At 33.3% G+C, this 22,500-nt stretch overlaps 2 protein-coding genes across 3 annotated transcripts in view; one reads left to right on the forward strand and one right to left on the reverse strand.

Annotated features, from left to right (window-relative positions):
- LOC144962802 (uncharacterized) overlaps positions 1–6,981 on the forward strand; it is a 64,355-nt gene extending 57,374 nt beyond the window's left edge. The window contains exon 23 of one of the 2 annotated variants that reach the window (XM_078896065.1): positions 6,667–6,981. In XM_078896065.1, the coding sequence (XP_078752191.1) occupies positions 6,667–6,683 (17 nt within the window). In that variant the 3' untranslated portion in view covers positions 6,684–6,981. The remainder of the gene's footprint in view (positions 1–6,666) is intronic. The other variant, XM_078896064.1, reaches the window with a different exon arrangement.
- Positions 1–22,500, reverse strand: part of LOC144962800 (uncharacterized) — a gene marked incomplete at its 5' end in the record, with an annotated part of 78,191 nt that overhangs the window by 7,377 nt on the left and 48,314 nt on the right. Inside the window, 12 exon segments of the mRNA XM_078896063.1 lie at positions 489–740; positions 2,233–2,475; positions 7,282–7,521; positions 8,762–8,831; positions 11,108–11,220; positions 13,187–13,417; positions 14,807–14,980; positions 16,082–16,208; positions 17,045–17,125; positions 18,357–18,452; positions 18,918–19,099; positions 19,936–20,032. Coding sequence (XP_078752189.1) covers positions 489–740; positions 2,233–2,475; positions 7,282–7,521; positions 8,762–8,831; positions 11,108–11,220; positions 13,187–13,417; positions 14,807–14,980; positions 16,082–16,208; positions 17,045–17,125; positions 18,357–18,452; positions 18,918–19,099; positions 19,936–20,032 — 1,906 coding nt within the window.

A 22,500-nucleotide genomic window follows, 5' to 3' on the forward strand; every position in this document is an offset into this window, starting at 1 on the left:
AACAAAAAAAATCAACAGCAACAACAAGAAAACCTTTAACTACAAACAAAAACGAAAGCCCAAAATTAAAGGCATATATCAATAACTAAAATGTCGTTAACTTCTGGAATACATTAGCATTCTATTGAGACACTTGTTCAAATCAATATAACGTGATAAATCAGGACCAACATGGTTATGTGGTTCGCAAATCCTCTTTGCAGTTGTTATCTCTAGTTAACTGTATCCCTTTGGAATTTCAAAACATGGACTAACTTGTTTTGAGGGTGCATCCCACCATGTAGACTCAGGATGGAGCTCCTCCTCTGACAGGAAAATCCTCAATGTCTGTTCCGACTAGGGAATACCTTTATCTTTGTGCATTAACAAATGTGTCAGGTGTTATGGTAAATAAGTATTTCCTCTTTAGGGTTGTTATACTTAGCAGGAATTTTTATCATTTTGAATTGCACAATATTTAATAAACTATAAATCAACGTCACACTCACTTGTAAATAGGTTACATTTTCGTGAAGTTTCAATGGTCAAAGAGGAGTTCTGCAGGTTTGGATCCGCCAATGACAATCTACACTCTGTGTCTCCTTCGGAAATTTGACACACTTCGAAACTGGCACAGCCTTTCAACTCCCCTCTGGCACATCGGTTGGCACATTCTGCGTCGGATTTCACAGTGGTCACCAGGTCATTATGTCCAACAATAAGGTGGTTTGAGCGTTTGGTGTAATCAAAAAGATGTATTCCTACAAAAACACAAAAATGTAGCCAATTAATTTAGAACTATTCTCAAAGTGATATTAAGCTGATACAAGCTGTGCGCAGAATATAACAGTTTCAAAAAAGAACAAAATACCAAACACGGAATGTTTCGGGATGTTCAGCCAACAACAATAAACAATGAAAACATAAATACATTACATTATAAGTCTAGAGTATGGATATAGTATTTGGAATCCCTCATTTAAGCAACAGTCTGTTAACATTAAGAATGTACTAAGACGCGCTACGAGACTTTGCCTGACATTCGACATCTATCATATTTAGAGAGATTGAAGTATCTAAATTTGCCTTAACTAAAAATAGTAGAATAAGAGGTGATCGAATTCATATACATATATATATATATATATATATATATATATATATATATATATATATATATATATATATATATATATATACAGAGACTCGTGCACGGTTCTTACAATTTGGATTATGATGATTTTTGTTTTAATATTCGCATGTTACAAACACTAGGGGAGATGATTTGAAAGATATAATTCGTCTATGTGAAAAATAAGTTAATTCAAAGGACTGTGACAATTTGGAATAATCTAAAGTTTGAGACTAACTATTCTTATTCAATTAATAATTTTAAGAATGCCATTTGTCAAAAGGTTACCAACATAACATTTGATTCTGACGAATAATAATAATAATCATGACATTAATATTATTGCATTTTGTTCAATTATTTAAAACTCGCGAATGTACAAGTTGGACATGCCAGATGAATGTAAATAGAGTTAATTATACTACGAATATTGAATATGACACTTATTTACGTATAAGATTTCGAATTCTCAATATCATCAATTAATTGACATTAAATTCTTTTTATATAATTGATAAATTGTATCTATGCATAAAAGTTACACAGAGGATTTAAAGGTTTTTAGAACCTATGAGCTTTTAAATGATACGATACGATACAGTACTAAAAACCAGATTGGCGACAGGGATATTATCTGCTTTTTTGAAGTAATGTATTTATGTTTTCATTGTTTACTCTTTGGTTGAAGAAGGGTTTTGAGCCCGAAACGTTTCGTGTTTGGTATTTTGCTATTTTTTGAGACTATTCTCATACTCTAACAAAACTATTTCTTTCCTATTTTTTGGCTAAAAGAAAAGACCTAAAATAACGCTCGATCAAAGGGAACCGAAACTTGACAGAATCTCTTAAACCCAATTTATCAAAGAACGTTTCAGAATTTTACTTTAGCTAAAGTATAAAGTTATTTTTATCGATGGATCTTTGAAGGTAACGTTTTCTAACATTTTAAAATCGGGGTTGCCAGAGAAGGGCAGGAATTTGAAATAATGGCTTAAAGTATAATAAGCAACTTCAGTAGCAATTAAAGAATGCTAATTATTCAAGTATAATATCCTATTTGAAGCTCTTATATGTCATTCTTTTAAAGATAAAAAAAAAAAAAAAATAAAAATTTCACTCACGGGAATAATAATCGCAAAATGTTGCCTGCTCGGACTGTTTACTTCCAGCCTGCGCCAAAATGTGATCCTTTTTTAAATTGCATGTTTTCTGGTCAGGGCAATACGTGAATGATTCACAATTAAATGAGCTCTCCTCAGTGCAGTCACGTGCGCACAACTCACTTGAAGTGATTTGGCTTATCACTTTGTCCTGGCCGTTGGAAAAAACTGTCCCAAAATGTTTGTAGTCTTTTGTGTAGAAACCTGGCAAAAAAAAAGACAAACAAACAAAGTAAATGAATGCTTTGTTGATAGTTTAAAGTTCAGTCAAATACAAAAACTTTCTGGCCACAATACAGTAACGTACAAGTGTCTTCTGAAATGAAAAATATTGGTCTCAATTTTTGAACCATAGAGTCATTTTTCAATCTATAAATGGTGCCTTTTTAAAAAATGATGTTCTCCTATGCGCGTAATTTTAGCTTTGCTGGTTAACACAAATGCTGTTAAATACTTAGGTATCGATATGATGATGAAAATAGGCTTCAACAGTCATGACGTCATTTCCCTCGTAATGACGCATGGTAACTTAGTAAATGGCTCTAAACTATCGGAACAATGGCGGACGCCCTTATGAAATATTTCTCCGACTAGCATAAAAGTGTATCCAGAGGAGAAAAACATAAATTTGATTATGTTTTGACTTTTATACATTCTGATCACACGAAAAGTTCTAGCCAGCATGAAGAATAAAAAGTACCCATTTTCTTTGTTTAGAACCAGGCTGCTCGCCGTTGCTGGGGACGTGACATCAGGCTACTGAATCCAATTGTGACAACATTAGGGCATTTTATATAGCACAATTTCCCTTTACAATAGCAGTAAATACAAGACAAACAAAAAACAGTTAGATCATACCTGCATAGAAATAGTTATGAAAAAAAAGAACGTCTGATTGTCATGAAAAACATATTGGATGTCCCGTCCTACATGTTAAATGTTGCTGTTGACCCGTGTAGAGCGCTTTGAGCACATTTAGTGGATATTGCGTTATATAAAGCTCATTTTTCTTTTTGAATGCGAATCAGTGACTTTTGGTAAACCTTTTAACGTTTTTTAAAGTTCCTAGTTTCGCCAGTTAATGAGTGAGTTCTGAGAATGCACTTCAAAGCACGGTATGATTGACAGTCATATTGAACTCTTCTGTCCACCGACAGCCAATGGAGAGATTCTAAAACTGGAGTAGTGTGCTGGTTTATTGTAGTCAAAGTGACGATGCGAAGGTATTGCTTTGTTTTTGTTTCGATTTTTTTAAGTTGGCACAATTGGCACCACTGTTTGGGAGCCAATAGCCAAAATTGGCGTGACAATATCCGGCAATAGGACAATCTGATTTCAATGAGAGGGGAAATATATATTTGTAACATACAATGTGCCGCGATTTATTTGGTTACGAATGCCGCCTCAATCAAAGACTGATCAAAGAGAAAAAAGATTGAAAAGATATACTCTCTTTTATTTAATTATTATAGTAAAGTGCATCAAGCAAGACATAAAATCCAGGAACTTAAACGCGAAAAAATGGATTCGTATGAATTGCAGGCCTGCTAACAAATCGGATTCAATAGTCTGATGTCACGTCGCCTAGCAACGAGCAGCTTGGTTCTAAACAAAGAAAATCGGTACTTTTTATTCTTCATGCTGGCTAGAACTTTTTCACATGTCACGAGATCAGAATGTATAACATTCAAAACATGATCAGATTTATAATGTTTTTCTCATCTGGATATACTTTTATGCTCGTCGGAGAAGTATTTCATAAGGACGTCCGCCATTGTTCCGATAGTTTAGAGCCAGTTACTAAGATACTCTGCGTCATTACGGTGGAAGGGACGTCACGACTGTTGAAGCGTATTGTTATGGGCGTCTTGTGGTAATGAAAATACTCTCAGACCAAAGCAAGGTGTCTGTCATGAACTTGACCCACTCCTTGTTTTCTGCAGTGAACACAATTCACTTTTCTGTCCTATCGTCTGGTGGACATTATTGACTCTCCCTGAACGTATCACCCATGGTCTGAACTTTCTCCTCTGTCTCCCCTTCCCGGATTGTTTTATCTATCATTACATATATATAATATATATATATATATATATATATATTATATATTGTTGTTGATACAAATATGACGAAAGTCTGAATTAGTAATGACGATATATTTAAATATTACAAATTGGGGCAGTCTACATGATGTTTCAGGCTTATTTGCCATCTTCGTCCTGAAGATGGCAAATTAAGCTGAACATCGATGTGACTGCCCAAACTTGTGGTAAATATTTAAATAATATATATATATTATATATTATATAATATACAGTATGCACTTGGCTAAGAAGATCACAACGTTGCCATCCGGAAGTATAACGACCAACACACAAAACTATGTGTAACCATGACAGTTCATAGTCTGGTTAATACAGTTTAGTGAGAATTACTTATAAACGCGGATGACAAAAAACAATAACAAAGACATGAGTGACGCCAACTTCGATCTATCTATATATCCCTTTTATTTTCTCTAGCTTCCTTCCTTTATTCCTCATCCTCTTAGAACTGATTGGTTGTGACTTGTCTAGGAGACAAACGCTGTCTAAAATCACAAGACCGAGTTAGTAACCTATTCGTTCCGTCTCAAGCCGTGAATGGCTAACTGTAGCTTGTGACTACGAGAAGAAGAAAAAATAAACACACATAAAATCATTCTTCAAGTATGCCTACGGAATCGACAACTCTTTAAGAGTAATAATCAGATTGGGGTAGGGGAAATACATATTGATGAAATACATGTACAGAATTATTAATGGTTATAACATAACGTGTTTTGATTCAAGTGCTGTGAGATGTTGTGTGTGGTATGTTACTTTAATTTTGTGGTTTATGTTATATTGTGATTCATGATGGACACATTGATGCCGTTCGTATTTGCAGTCTGAAGACTGATGATCTCGGCTGCTATAATAATATTGATACATATAATAATATGATAATAATAACGTTAACAAGTTTGATGGTATTAAGGGGCGGTTTGGGTCTTTTCTAAAAAAAATTTTAATAACCTATATTGGGCGGTTTTAATCATTCTGTATCATCAATATAGGTTAAAAAACAACATTTATGGTGAAAATTTTTAATTATCTGCGTTCATACCCATTTTGCAATCTAATTTGGGGGTCTGACATAAAAAAATATAACAATCTTGTGGCAAACGTTCCACAAAAACTAATGAAGGAATGACCTCCATATTCTTCCCTCTTGTCAACATTGTACCATAGTGTGTCACCATAGAGAGATTTTACGGCTTTAGCTTATGGAATTTGTATTAGAGCATTACAAAGTTGAGAATCAAAATTTTATGACAAAATTGATGTAAAAAATTCAGATTTAGGATTGTAATTTAAAATTCACAAATCTTATCAAAAAAAATCTCTCTATGGTGACATAATACATTATCTCTGTGATAACTGTGGAAATTTTCAGACAATTCCATTGACTAGATTCTGAGTAACGTTTGACACAGTTTCCCATACCCTTAGAAAAATGACATATTGAGAAAATAGCAAAATGGCTTCCCGTTTTTCACACATTTCTTACTACCTGTACCATTTTCGACTGTGTATTTCGTGCCTTTATAGTCTACTTTAAGAATTTGGACTTCAATTATATTATTTCTAAGATAATAAAATATCATTTTCCACCAAAATCTCAAAATCAAATTTTTGAAGGATTTTCCTAATAATTAGACCCAAACCGCCCCTTAATAATTATAATATAATCATGGTAATTAGAATAATAATAAGATTTTGTATAGCGCATCTCAACCATCACAGGATAGAGGCACATGAGTGGAATATTATATGAAATATTAATATTTATAAACACACATTGGATTGGAACAGGTTCCTCTTGCTCGAGAAATTTTCAAGCCTGTTCTATTACGTTCGGCCAGTAATTCCACCAAACTAGTTGTCCCTCGAATACGGAAATATGTTGGAATGAGATCCTTTTCTCATTTCGGACCCTCTGTTTGGAACGCCTGAACAGAGCATACGTGAAAAATAATCTTTGTCTATTTTTAAACGTTCGCTTAAAACATATGTTTCGATTTTAGTAGATGATATGCGAAGCAAGATAGTTATGGTTTGTGTTTTGTGTTGTGTGTGTGTATGTGTGTGTGTGTGTGTGTGTGTGTGTGTGTGTGTGTGTGCGTGTGCTTGTGTTTGTGAATGATTATGTTTCAGCCAAAGTAATTTGTAATTTAAGCGCTTAGAGTCACGGAGTTATAGTGCTATATAAGTTTTCAGCATTATTTCAGCATTATTAGCTGAGCCCATAAAATTCACCGCCTTCAATCAAGTTGTTACGGCTGCTGAGTTACCTTGTCCACATATTTTTCAGCCCTTTTTCATCCCTAAGGCTCCTTGTAGATTCCTACCACACCCTACAAACGTCTGCCACGTAATGCTTAACACCCCGTTATCAGCCAACTTCTCCCACTTGCTGCATGGCGTGAGAATGTGTTTTGGGCTGCCCGTCGACCATGGAGCGAGGGCGATATTGGAAAGGACGCCTACACGTCACCCCTTATCACTCAGGACAAAGATAAGACCCCCAACAACACCAAGACCATTATAACCACAAGATGATGACAAATCCCTTTTAATTCTTTATTTTGTACATATTTGATCCTATATCTACATAAAATCTCAAAACATATTTTCTTCTTATCGTTAGTCATTAAGAGTTCGCCTTTTTTGGGGTGGGATCAGAATTTACATTGAGTACTATTGTACTGATTAAGCGACAAGCATTACAGCGTTGTCCATCCAATACAACAATATTAAAATAGGCCCATAATTAAAGCGTTTGGTTATCAGACAAACCAATATGTGCACCTGGATATGAACACATCCTTTTTCAATAATATCTAATATAGAAGAACCCATGTTGTTATTTTTTTTAATTACACTTCAGAATCCAAATATCTAACAAGAACAAAATGATACCACCTACTTGTATAAATGATAACATTTTTAGCATAAGAAAGTTTGGTGGTGATTTCGTCTCTGTGTTTATCAGACAATCTGCAGGCTCCGACTCCATAGTCGTAATCAAATGACTGACAACGGAATGAAGTAGTGGTCACACAACTCGTAGCACAGTCCGTCACGCTGACCATCGTATGCGTCTTCACAATGGCGTTGTCCGGTAATTTCTTACTGACCGTCTTGGAGAATTGCCGAAGGAGGCTCCCTGTGATATAATTAAAAGAATTCAATACCATTGAACACATTAAAGTAGATATATTATGTCGCACACTAAAAAAGCAAAAACAAAATCGAAAAATAAAGACATATTATATTAAGGGCGTTTTTTTTTCATTACTGCCAGACAAAGAATTAAAATAGCTAAAAACTAGAAATGATAGAAGCATCTAATGTTTAGATAGCTTTCCATCACTATTCAAGTTTTTGTGGTGAATATTTCAAGAAGATGCTATAAATTGTTACAATACAGTCATGCTTTTTGTAAAAAGAGAGAAATTTGACTCAAGCGATTTGTGACGCGTTTGTATTTTTCTCTCAATTTTTGCATAAAAGACCGCTTGAGTCAAATGTTTCCCTTTTTGCAAAAGCGAGATCATAATGTAATGGATTATAGCATCTTCTTGAAACTTCCACCACAAGAACTTGAATTGTGATGAAAAACTATGCCACAAACTAGATGTTTCTATCATTTCAAGTTTTTAAGCTATTTTAATTCTTTATAGGGTAGTAATTCATTTTTAAACCCACCCTGTACATCATTTTGGTAAATCATACGGTCAACTAGTCTCCCGGTGTTGAGGCTTATTGTTTTCTAATAGCAGTTATGTGATATGAGTTTTGTTCATTCAGAAAAATCATCAAGCCCTAATAAGGGTTGTATTTAATACGAGTGGTCCTAATTATAGTGTTATCTGTGATAAAAGCATTCTCCTAGGAATCTTGGATCCAAAGATATATTATGGGATATTCCAAAGACTCATTCACATCAGCATCATATTCGACGACTGAGGTACATTGGTGATCGCATTATTGCCCGGTGATTGGGAAGTATAGGAACGCGTATTTAGACGAAAGGTTAAAATCACACCTGCCTACGCTGTGATAAGCCTTTTAGAGTTCAACACTAAATACTATTATTTTATCAAAAGGTATTGCATCTAATATAAAGCTAATATATGTAATTGATGGTAACAAAGAACTATGATTAATTTAGTAAAATTATCAATTGTGATTATATTGATAGAAGTAATAGAAATGATAGTGATGATGATGAGATGGTGATGATGGTGTTGTTGTTGTTGATGATGATGATGATGATGATGATGATGATGATGATGATGATGATGATGATGATGATAATAATAATAATAATATATAATAATAATAATAATAATAATAAATAAATAATAATTAATAATAATAATAATAATAATAAAACTGTTCACCTGCAGCGCTGGCTGGATCGGTTGGTAAAAGAATGTCATCTCTTATATCGGTAGCCAAGTATGTTTTATTCTGGTGGGAAAATATGGAGAGGATTATTTACACATTATACGGCACAAACCGTTCTATAACATGATAGAATCATTCTTGTTTCAACAATTTTATTACGATTTGTGTCCGATCGTGTTAAAATCGGTATTTTGTCGGGCTGAACGAAGTGCTGGTAATAGAATTTATAGTCAAAAATATGTAACTTGTGGCTGATTTCTATTCATTGTGATGACGAATCGAGGTGCACGTATTAACAGGTCTGATAACCGAACACAATTGTGTGATGATCTGGTAAAACCTGTCGATTGCTCTCTCTCTCTCTCTCTCTCTCACTCTCTCTCTCTCTCCCTCTCTCTCTCCCTCTCTCTCTCCCTCTCTCCCTCTCTCTCTCCCTCTCTCTCTCTCTCTTCTCCTCCCTCTCTCTCTCTCTCTCTACTCCCTCTCTCTCTCTCTCATCTCCCTCTCTCTCTCTCTCTCTCCCTCTCTCTCTCTCTCTCTCTCCCTCTCTCTCTCTCTCTCTCTACCTCTCTCTCTCTCCCTCTCTCTCTTTCTCTCCTCTCTCTCTCTCTCTCTCTCTCTCTCTCTCTCTCTCTCTCTCAGTGCTCTAAGCAGATATAGGTCAATTTCGAAGATGTCTCGCATCCATGGAGCTTAGAAGAAAAAAATCAAATTAAATTATCTATAAGCTTCAAGTTGTAAAATCCTTTCGTGATCATTTTGTTGGATGAATGATAAAAACGATGAAGTGAAAAAGGAATATCATGAAGATAACGATTTTTCACCTTTATTCGCTCCTATCTTAAAACTAGCTCGAGCGATATTCTGACGGTTTTTGCCAAATCAGCATATAATTATGGTCTCGATTTAACATTGTCGTCATGTACATTATTTTGGGGTCCGTTTGAGAGTATTTCCATTACAACAGTGAACTCATAACAATTTCGGTGATCAAACCTACAAATAAGTTCACGTCTTTGAAGAATAAATGTAATTTCTTGCATTACAAAAACTTTTGAGTTCGTATTCCTCACTATTCTATTTCTCAATTTACTTTTGTCGGAGTCCGTTTCATCCAGAGATAATACCGTTTAGAGAAGACGGGTGAAAAAATGTATTCTTCTGATTTCACTCTTTTTAAGTTGTTGATTCGGTTGTTAAAATCGGTATTTTGTCGGGCTAACCAAGTGCTGGTAATAGAATTTATAGTAAAAAATATGTAACTTGTGGCTGATTTTTATTCATTGTGATGACGAATCGAGGTGCACGTATTAACAGGTCTGATAACCGAACACAATTGTGTGATGATCTGGCAAAACCTGTCGATTGTGGTTCTCTCAGTGCTATTACGGTAGTTACAATGCAGTTCGTGATATAAATTCTCGTTTTAAGATATTGATATTAATTTTATTATGGTAATATGATATAAAATTGAAAGAAAAATACAATAGTTGCATGATTCTATTGATCGCACATATTTCAACGCTTCTTTGTTTATACATGCGGGAAGTTATTTTACTGGTAACTGATATAATAATGATATAAAATGTAAATATTTTTATATATATATATATATATATATATATATATATATATATATATATATATTCTTATTATATTATTATATTATTATATCTAGACTTCCATATCCCTACATTATAAAGAATTTAGCTCTACCTATATTAACTTAGTATAACCCCTTTGAAAATATCGAGGTCAGATGATCTAATGATCCATTTTAGTGTTATGTAATTAAGCTTTTGATTATTTTATCTCCATCGTTTAGTATCATATTATAATTACTGTGCACCATTCTTCACATATGATATGCCCCCAAAAGCGTTTAATTCTCGGAATAATGCGTATGTATTATTTTTATTACACCTCTCTCTCTCTCTCTCTCTCTCTCTCTCTCTCTCTCTCTCTCTTGCCCTTCTCTCTAGCTATCTATCTACCTTGCTATCTCTCTCTTTCTGTCCCTCTATCTCTCTCCTTCTCTCTCTCTCTCTCTCTCTCTCTCTCTCTCTCTCTCTCTCTCTCTCTTTAATCGCTTTCTCTATCTCTTTCTTACCCTCTATATCCCTTACCCTTTCTCTCCCTCCCCTCTCTCTCTCTCTCTCTCTCTCTCTCCCTCTCTCTCTCTCTCTCTCCCTCTCTCTCTCTCTCACTCTCTCTCTATCTATCTATCTATCTATCTATCTATCTATCTATCTATCTATCTATCTCCCTCAGAACGAATTCAACAACAATGGTCGACGAAAGGAGAGGTAAAATATTTCAAGTTACTTATCCCTACTTACACCTCCATTTTTCTGATGAATTGTGATGTTGAACAAATTGTCGTAGACCAAGTCTGTTATAGTTTTATACATCATATCAACACTTTGGATCGGGTGCCCTCCAGGTTCAGAGCCTGTAGAAAATATATAGAAATATAGATTTATAGAAAAGTCAAAACTTTCAAAATCCATCAAAGAGGCAGTGAAAATAAAAAAAGATCTGGCGTCGACAAATTTCATAAAAAGCCATTGAAAAGAAAGCATTTGTTATAATCAACAATAAACATGTATATTTTATATTATGAATTCAACTGTTTACCATCTGGAAGAAGGTATTAATTAAATGCAGGACAAATAAATACTAATCAACGTTCTTCGGTGAGGGAATGATAACTGGTTGATTGACTTATTGACTGATAGATAGATAGATAGATAGATAGATAGATAGATAGATAGATAGATAGATAGATAGATAGATAGATAGATAGATAGATAGATAGATAGATAGATAGATAGATAGATAGATAGATAGATAGATAGATAGATAGATAGATAGATAGATAGATAGATAGATAGATGGATAGATTAATAGATGGATAGATATATAGATAAATGGATAGATCTTTTGAGTTTGATTGATTGATTGATTGATTGACTGACTGAACTCCAAAAATAATGATAATGCTAGTTAATGTCAAACCACCAAATATGTAACAAATAATAATCATTATTATCATTATCATTATTTTATCATCATCATCATCATCATCATCATCATTAAAAATAAAATTAAAATTGAGCTTTCTATAGCGCAATATTCACTAAATGTGCTCAAAGCGCTTTACAATGGGTCCCTGGCCAACAGCAAAATTTAACATGTAGGAGGGGACATGCCCCCTGTTAGGCAATATTACAATTTTTCGGACAAAGACAACGCTGTTAACGGCCAGGTACTCATTTTACACCTGAGTATGGTAAGAGCAAGTGAGTAAAGAGCCTTTTCCAAGGACTCAACTATGCGCCGAGAGCGAGGCTCGAACCCAGGACATTCCGATCCGAAAGCGAGTGTCATACCACTAGACCACATAGCCGCACATCACCATCATCATCATCATCACCATCATCATCATCACCATCATCATCATCATCATCATCATCATCATCATTGTAATCATCATCATCAGCATCATCATCATCATCATCATGATCATCATCATCATCATCATCATCATCATCATCATCATCATCATCATCATCATCATCATATTATTATTATTATTATTATTATTATTATTATTATTATTATTATTATTATTATTATTATTATTATTACTATTTTCATCATTATTATTATTATATTATCATTATTTTTATTGTCACATAAAAATGATTCACCTTTATTTTTCTAAATTTTTATTTCAGTAATACAAAGATGAGAACCGAGATTATCTCGCTCCAGTTATATTTCAGTAGGCTGAGAAAAACTCTACTTTCTAATATTAGATCATCACGCCTTTAATAGCCTTCTCTTTGAAATCTTTTCAAATGAGTGAATACTTTTTCTTTCAACCTTTGTCACGTTGTCACATATTACAAAAGCTGATTGATTTAATCTTCGATACTCATTTCTCTCAAAAACTTACGACTTGACGGTGATGATGAATATTATGATGATGATGATGATGATGATGATGATGATGATAATGATGATGATGATGATGATGATGATGATGATGATGATGCCGATGATGGTGATGATTATGATTATGACGACAACTAAGACGATAATGATTGTGACGATGAAGATGATGATAATGATTTCAATGATAACAATAGTGATTTAAATAATAATAATATATAATAAATAATAATAATAATAATAATAATAATAATATATTAATGATAATATAATAATAATAATAATAATAATAAATAATAATAATAATAACAATAATAATAATAAATAATAATAATAATAATAATAATAATAATAATAATAACAATAATAATAATAATAATAATAATAATAATAATAATAATAATAATAATAATAATAATAATAATACATTTTTTATTTGAACATTGATAAAACAAACTCACGTGCATAATGGATACAATTGCCATTGGGCTCCACTTTTCCTTGGGTTGAAAATTCATCCTCGAGAGTCCGCAAGAAGCATGTCGGGCTTTTGCCACCGGGACAGTAGTCAAAGCTATTGCATGGCTTAGGTTGAATATCAACGCAGGATGCAGCACAGTCCTTGTACGAGGACACGGATATGGCTTGTGACGTAGACGTCACCGTAACATTTTTCGTGGGCTGGAACAATGCTTGGTAAGTGAATAGATAAATAAATGAATAAATTAGTAAACCCCACATTTGTGTGATGGGATATCGAGGTGGATAAGATAGTAAAAGAACTAGAAAGGAAAATATAAAAATCCCCCTTCCTCATAAAAGGTCAATTTTTTAAATGCACAGTCCCCAGATAGATATGCTTACGCTAAAGTTCCACATTCTCTACAACATCTGCTAAGAGTTGTTGCATTAACACTTTCTCAATGGCACGTTACATAGGGAGAGATCAGTTTCATAAGATAAGTATTAATCCCCGCTGAAGTTAATATAAATCAATAGAATAGCCTCACACAATAACACGTTAACATAAAACTAAACAAAAGAATAATCGTAATTTTTTAATTAATTAAAGATAGGCAATGGGTAAGTTAATTTTTCATCCTCTCTCGTTCTGTTGCTCAACACCACTGACCTCATTAAATGTTAATAATAATTATTATTAATTAACGGGATACAGGTAGGTTCGTGGGATGGTTAAAGATAAGTAAACAAGAATCAATACATATAAATACATAATATTACTAAAGCGCATCAGCGATAGCTCATTTGTCAATGTAATTAAAGTAAATATAATTCATTAATTTGGAAGGCATACATATTATAATATATATATATATATATATATATATATATATATATATATATATATATATATATAGAGAGAGAGAGAGAGAGAGAGAGAGAGAGAGAGAGAGAGGGGAGAATGAACTATTTTTGTTTATAAATAACATGAATTATCCGTTACTGTTATTTGATAGGTTGCGTCTATCTACGCCCAGGCGAAACAATATATTAATTATTACTCACTACACATAATAGGTTAAATGGCATTAATTAATCATAACACAATCTAAGTACACCTCTATAAGGTTGATACAAGTAATCCCTAACCTCGTACAGAGTATTCCACTAAATACGGTTTTATGTGTTGATCACGATAGCATACCTTGTTGTAGGTGATTAACTGAGAGAGAGGCCGAGTTTCCGTGTGTTTCTTTCTTATATCTAAAAATGCTCGGAGTTGAGTTCATCCCAAAAACCAATGATGTTCCTGGTGTTCACTATTCTCTGCTACAGTTACTGAGACTTGCCAATACTAACAATTACCCCATGGAAACAATATTCCCTAAATATCTAATACAATAAAACTGATAAGACAGCATATTTTAATTGCATTGATTTAAACACTAATCTTACTTTACTAGCAAGTAATCAATACTCTAAAACTCGTGGAAAACAACATATTCCTAAAGAGAGCATCTATGCGTATCATAGAAATCTGATGAAGGACAGCATGACTTTTAACAAAACTGCATAAATGTAAATAACAAAACTGCATAAATGAAAAACATGTATCTTACCGTAAGGTGGCACGAACCCTAGCGCAGTCGCCATCACAAAGATATCCGAGTCATCATGAGACACGGATATTTTTTGGAACCGTAATGGTGATATCCCCGTCGCTTCTCCCATCCTGAGATTAGCCCCGGCCTTGAATGTCATCTCTGCGTCATCAAGGAATGGATGGAAAGGTTCTGGAAAAAACAGTTTCTTTTTCATTATATTTGAAAGTGTTCTAAAGAATGATTGGAAGACATTTCATTAAATGTTTCATCTTAAATTATTAAAGGCATCGGTTGTATAAGTACCGACCGGGCGCTGAAATAAGTATTAAACATAAGTCTTATCTTCAAGATTTCTCATCTGAAAAGATGAGGAATGTCAACATTCATCCAAACGTTCTTTAACAGCACATTGTATATCAATTTAGTATTGAAATTGTGTGTTCAGAGTCAAGATGTCCTCTAATGTGTAGGAATGATTTATATTAAAAGTAATGGAGTCATCAAGCGAGATATACACCATGACAGATATTTAAGTATTCTGTATAAAATCAAAACAGAGGAGTTAAAAAGATGGAGTTGGTAAGCGTTCGAGATTTCCACGGATTCGATTTTTTAAAAATGGAACTCCCCATTTGAGTAGAAAAGAGAATCTTTCCTAACACAAAGCACGAGCATTATTTGATTAAATGGCTTCCTCTTAAAACTTGAACTTTCACAATATCCACAAAATGTGCTCAAAACGCCAATAGACTTAGATCAAGAACCTGCATAAAAGCTTCATGTGATGACTTTCCACCTGTTCCACATGTACACTCTGTGGCAATGCATCTGAAACAGCAGAGCTCTGACCCAGTGTTGCGTTGTGACGAGGTTACTATGCGAGTTCACGAGTGTACATAAAAGCGGGAAAGAATTCGCCGTCTGGACAGTTCGTCATGATATTATAGTTTGAGACCATTAGAAGCTGCTCCATCACCAGCATTTAACGGGTAGGACGAGACATTATATTGCTTTTTCGACAGCGACAAAGCTGTACAATGAGCTTTTCCAACTACAAACTCAGAACTGGACTCGAATCATAGACCTATCTGTCCAAAGGCATGAGAGTCCCTACCGCCTAGGTAGCCACTTTTATAATTAAACCTGATTTACCCCTACCAAATTCGTCACTCTGAATGCCCGTCAATAGAAGTCATGTCGTCTGCATGCCTGCTTTGTCTTGTATATATTATGTTATCAAAGCTTATAATTGTATATTATTCATTGTAGCTGGGTAATGAAGGCACTCACGATTTCTGAAGATAATTTCAAAGCTCTTGGTCTGATCTGACGTGTAACAGTCTGACACATCATAATGGTCATAGGAGTGAACCTCATCATCAAAGTCAAACAAATTGATGATCTCCATGACTTCAGTCTGAATGGAAGATAGAAATAAATATGTGTATGAAAATTGACGTGTCTTCAACATCAATGAGCAATAATATGAATTTAGATAAATACGTTTTAAAATAATAGACTTTTACTATTCAGCGCATTTCCGCGGAATCGCCATGCGCAATACTATCATAAAGCTTTTATTTCACCAAAAGACCACATAGAATCAACTTTTCATTTTATGCAGCTGCTTGTTTAGGTACTCTTTCAATATATGCCAATGCTTATAACCAAATACTCACACATGAGTCGAGTAGTAAGGTGCTTTACAGGAGGAGACAACATCAGGACCAGATTTTAAAGCATTAAACTCTACATGCACTTAGTTACAGATCTGATATCGGAACGCAATTATGGGCTTCTTATATAAAAAGCACTGACGTAATGGACAATATTATTTTCCATTGGTTTGAGAGTATTTCCGCTACAACAGTGAGTACATAACAATTTTGGTTATCAGACCTTTATGCATCCTTCACTAGGCGAGGTAGTTGCGTGTCAACCCAGTTAACACATTGCTGTTTTTGATAGTGATGGCCGGTAAGTGCCCTATCGATACCCGCCCTCTTCAAACGGTAATATGTCGCATTGATAAGTATGCTGCAAATTGAATTTATAATCCAAATGTTCAACATGGGCTAACGTTGTGCATTTCATTGAGTAGATTTAGATATAAAATGACGAATAGAACAATATAATAATTTTATATTTATATTCATTTTGGCTTCATAGTCGCTTTTCTAAACTTGGTCCATCCTGACAGATTACCTGATTGAGACGGTGGGTTACCTATATATAAGTATTAACAACGCTTACTGTCTTATCCTCAATGGTGATTTGAATTGGTTGTAACGTGCTAACATCAAGACTGTCTGCTGTGTAATATTTCCACTGTTCCTGGAAAGTCAAATCAAGTAATAATATTAATAATAATAATAATAATAATAATAATAATAATAATAATATAATAATAATAATAATAATAATAATAATAATAATAATAATAATAATAATAAATAATAATAATAATAAAATAATAATAATAATAATAATAATAATAATAATAATAATAATAATAATAATAAATAATAATAATATTAAAATAATATCAATAATCATAATTATAATAATAAAAATAATAAAATAATAATATAATAATAATAATAATAATAATAATAATAATAATAATAATAATAATAATAATAATAATAATAATAATAATAATAATAGATAGATAATAATAATAATAATAATAAATAATAATAATAATAATAATAATTAATTAATAATTAATATATATATTATTATTATTATTATTATTATTATTATTATTATTATTATTATTATTATTATTATTATTATAATAATGATAATTGTTATCATCATTGTATCAATATTATTACAGCATATCTCTAAATTAGTCATCGGCCAGCTGAGTGCTATTTGGTTCAAGCGTTAAAATCAATAAAAAAAATTATATTTAATTTACCTTGAGGAAGTTTAAATAAAGCTGATACAAGACATCAATTAAAAAAAATATACAATTGTATGATAGTGATTCATCCATAAATAGTGGAGGGGGGGGGGGAAACAAGATTATAATATATGTTTATTCTAATAAGGTGGTGATAAGAATATAAAAACACAGATCATAGGAACCATTTAGACATTTGGGTTAACTCGCTCGTGCTTGAGACATAGTAGAATTTTCCCTGAGATTGAATTTGATTGAGTTTTGATGTACTTGAAATTGGAAATAAAGGATTAAAACTGCCATAGTGACACGACAAAAAATCAACTAAATTTCTGTTTTAGCTTTAATCTAAGGTCTACAGATAGGTATTGAAATACATTTGAAGGTTTATGTAAAGGGCACAAAATAAATGAATACATAAATACATAAAAATATTTTCAAAATAACAGATAGATAAAACAAATAGAAAATTGATAAGTAAATAAATAAATAAATAAATAGCTAAATAAACATTTATTAAATTGATAAATAAATAGATTATCACATAAGCATCCAAGATGAATGAATGATAAATGAGTAATAGCAGAATGAAAGTAGATGACAAATAGTGCTATATTTAAAAAAATGAAAACTGCAAGTCTCAATACAACTTACAGCCTGGAAATAGATGGTGAAAATGCCTTTGTCCTTAACTTGGAAATCTGACCTTAGCGACTGGTAAACGTCGCAGGTTATGCCTCGTACGGTTTTCTGTGAGAGGAAATCACAAACGATTTAGAGAACAAATAAGGTGTGAAAATTGACACTGATTGATTTCTAATGTTACTGATAACATTCAACAATCCTTTAGATTTTGTTTTCTTTTCTTTGATAATTGTGTTAACACGGTAAGAAAAAAAAAGAGAGAAAACAAATCTTTATAAAACGTAAAATATGAAAGAAGAGGAAACATAAAGGAGGAGGAGGAGGAGGAGGAGGAGGAGGATGAGGAGGAGGATGAGGAGGAGGGGAGGAGAAGAGGAGAGAGCGAAAGAGAGAAAGAGAAGAGAGACGAAGAGAGAAAAGAAGAAGAAAAAGAAGAAGAAGAAGAAGAAGAAGAAGAAGAAGAAGAAGAAGAAGAAGAAGAAGAAGAAGAAGAAGAAGAAGAAGAAGAAGAAATTCTAAACTTCTTCAATGGTTCAATATCAGATCAATAAAGAGAGATAATAAGATTACCTGCCCGATGAAAGTGTATGTGGTGTCTATATAAAATATTTCTAATGGTGTTTTCATCTTAATCTGCAGCCCTCCATTCTTGTCAATCTTTGAGGCAAATGAATTTACTTCGAAGTGGTCGATGGCAGATATGGGCGAGATCTCACATTCTCGTGTAACCTTGTTGATTTTGTAATGGGTGCCTTGAATAACAAATATATTCGTAGTAACATGCATCAATTAGTGTACCAGTAAGTCAATTCATCCCCAGGACATTCACATCATATTATGATCGACCGTCTCAAATGCGTATTATGTCGGGATAGATTAGTACCGGGAAAGCAAATTTAGAATTGGAATTATCTAAACCAGAAATGTTTTTTCTTGTTTTCTTTTTTTTTTTTTCAATGTAAGAATTTGTATTTTTTTTCTCCATCATAATGAATAGAAATTAAACCCAAGTATCATATTCAATTGTATCTAGAAATTCAATGTCCAGCAATTCGTTCATCCCGGTAGAATACTGCTTTGAGACGGTTGGTCACATATCTGACCCAACGCGTCAGTCTGGCTTTATGTTACTATTAACTTTAGATAAAGAAAGGTGAGTTTAACCATTGAAATGTCGTGCTCTGGAAAAAAAAAACTCGTATTTAAAAATTCGGCCAGAAAACTCGTCCTTCAAATATCCCCTGGCACCCAGCAGTGATTAGGTAGCTGGGTCTGTTAGATCTGGCGGAAAGTACTTCGCGATAAACTAGCGTCCTATCATTCTATTAGGTACACTTTTGACAGGCAAGTTCCATTCTTAATTCGTTCAAATACTTCTACACTTGCATCTTCAAGCAACGTTGTAAATTCTTAATCTTTTAAAAATAAATTTGGAACGGTAAATATCTAATAGAAAGAGTATTTCCTACTACATGTATGTGGTAATGAGAGTAAAAAATAATTATCAAATGAAGGAGCTAATTTGTACTACAAGTGTAAAGTTTTTGAATGAAAGAGACTGCAATAATATTTATAGGGTAGAACTCACCTGAATTAAAATCATAGATGTTGGTGAACTCAATGGATTTTTTATTACTTTTCCGAATATCCAGGCGAAGAAATTTGAGATCCGAATTATACCATATCTGGAGATAGGAATAGATTAAACTATTATAGTCGATGTTGTCGATTTGATTTTTATTTACAAACACCAACACATAAATCCACACAGACAGACACAAATCTTTCAGCTTTGAAATAGAGCAGTATTGACCATATTTTATGTATGTAAGGGTTAACTTTAACCCTCTCCTTACCATCCCCAGGAAAATTGTCTCATTCCTTACGATGCAACCAACAATTTCCTCATTCAAATTTCGTTTATTCATCACAAAAGATTATTTTTCTTGCGTTTTTCTGTCCTTGTTTCATTCATACTTTTTTCTGACAAGAGGGTCGATCCTGATAGCTCAGTTGGTAGAGCACTCGCTTCACAATCAAAGGGACCAGGATCAATCCCGGGTGAAATCAATATTCTTTTCTGACCCCCCCCCCCCCCTCTGTCCACTTAACAGTGATTGAGTTTCTAGGTCTGTTAGATCTGGCGGAAAGTATGCGATAGACTAACGTTCTATCCAATGGTAACAAGCAAATGCTATTGTCCGTTTCACGGTATAGAAAAAGGATAAACTCCGGCTCGTTTGGTCTAATGAAGGACTTTTTTCAGATAGATATGCCCGCCTTTCTTTTATTTTTTTTTTTTTTTTTTTTTGCTCCTTTCGCTCTCTCTCTCACTCTCTCTCTCTCTCTCTCTCTCTCTCTCTTTCTCTCTCTCTCTCTCTCTCTCTCTCTTTTTCTCTCTCTCTATCTCTCTATCTCTCTCTCTCTCTCTCTTTCTCTCTCCCTATCTATCTATCTATCTATCTATCTATCTATCTCTCTCTACCTGTCTATCAATATCTATCTATCTCTCTTTCTTGCTCTCTCATTACTAGTTTATGTCTCTGCACTATTTTCTTTATTCAACTATATGTCTTATATCACATCAAAATTTATTAATCTAATCCATTTGATGATACGTAATAACCTCTACGTAATAGCACCCCCCCCCCCCCCCCCCACCCCCCAACCCTCTTCCCAAAATTAAAAACGGCTGATAGTGAATGATATTGAAAAGGCATTAAGCAAGCTAAACAGAAAATTCGCATAAAAGAAACATAACAGTATTTTCCCGAGGTGACTTAATTTAGCAATGACTATCCCGCACAAATCTTCGGGCCTCTTTTTCGCTCACGAAGTGCCCGAATTCGCGTCAAAATATGGGACGAAGCCGTTTCGTATATGCTGTTTTAAAAAATTAATTACAACGCTGTTTATCGATGAATATGACTGAAAGTTGGCACACAGAAAAAGGTCATTTTAGATTATGTTAAGCGACAAAACTCTTGCGATTACCAGAATACCGTTAAAAATAGATTTTTACTCTTTGGAGTAAAATATTTCTAAAACTACCGGGCGTATAGGTTTTGTCGCTGACAAGGTAATACATGAACATTTCTTCTTTTTGTTTGTAAAATTTCATATGAATATGACGAGTACTTTTCCCGTATTTTACAAAACACCATCCTAATTTGCTCTTCAAGTTTCAATCTTTTAATCCATTTATTACGCAAGATACAACCAAAGGTCGAAAAAAAATGCCGAAAAAGCGTCCCATATTTTCGCGTTTTTTTCCTCTTTGCGGGTCATCCAAATAAATGACACCTTTGAAACTGCATAACTTGTTTATTTATGAATGGATTTTCAAAATTCAAAAACATTTTTACTTAGTGGAGATAGGGCTTTGATTTTAGACAAAAAAATTCCTCAAAAAGAGAAAAAAACATTTTTCATAGTCATTGCTACAATTATGGTGATTCACCATAAGATATATTAAATATCATCATCAAGGCCGTGCTAAAATGTCGTTTTGATACTTTTTCGACAAAAATACCTCTATACCCAAGTTATTTCGGAAACATTAAGGGGGAACATCACTTTTATCAGTTTCACCGAATTAAATAGTGAAAAAATAAACCCCCCAAAAAGCCCTCACGAACTAGCATCAATGTTCTTGTAGTTATAGCTTTTTAAAGCGTTGAGACCCTTTCCATACTTTTTTTAACCTTTAAGAAACTATTTCTGCTATTCTATTTGAGATAGATAGCCTGTTTTTGGTTTAATCTACTTTATTTAATTAATAGAAAACTGATGAAAACAATTTTTAAAATTAATTTTTCCAAATAATTTATCATTTGGGTAGATATACATTTTTTGTGGGACCGTCACAAATTAGATAAGTAAATTAAAAGCTTCGCGTCATTTTTTGCGATACCATTACAACAATGAGCCCCTAAGGAATTGCATTATCAGACCTGCAAATAAGTGCACGTCAATTGTGGTATGACTTGAACTGGGATAAAAGGCTGGATTATATTGAGGTATATGCTATCGGGTGGCGAAGTGACCGATAAGTTAAGGCATTGCACTATGGCTAAGTGCTCACTTTTCTGAATTAAAATTTACCCCAAATACCGTTTCTATTTTACATGTTTGTGTTGAGAATATTGGCTAT

The sequence above is a fragment of the Berghia stephanieae genome, chromosome 1 (genome assembly GCF_034508935.2).
Source record: "Berghia stephanieae isolate SIO BIC M18660-M18661 chromosome 1, UCSD_Bste_1.3, whole genome shotgun sequence".
NCBI classification, from domain to species: domain Eukaryota; kingdom Metazoa; phylum Mollusca; class Gastropoda; order Nudibranchia; family Aeolidiidae; genus Berghia; species Berghia stephanieae.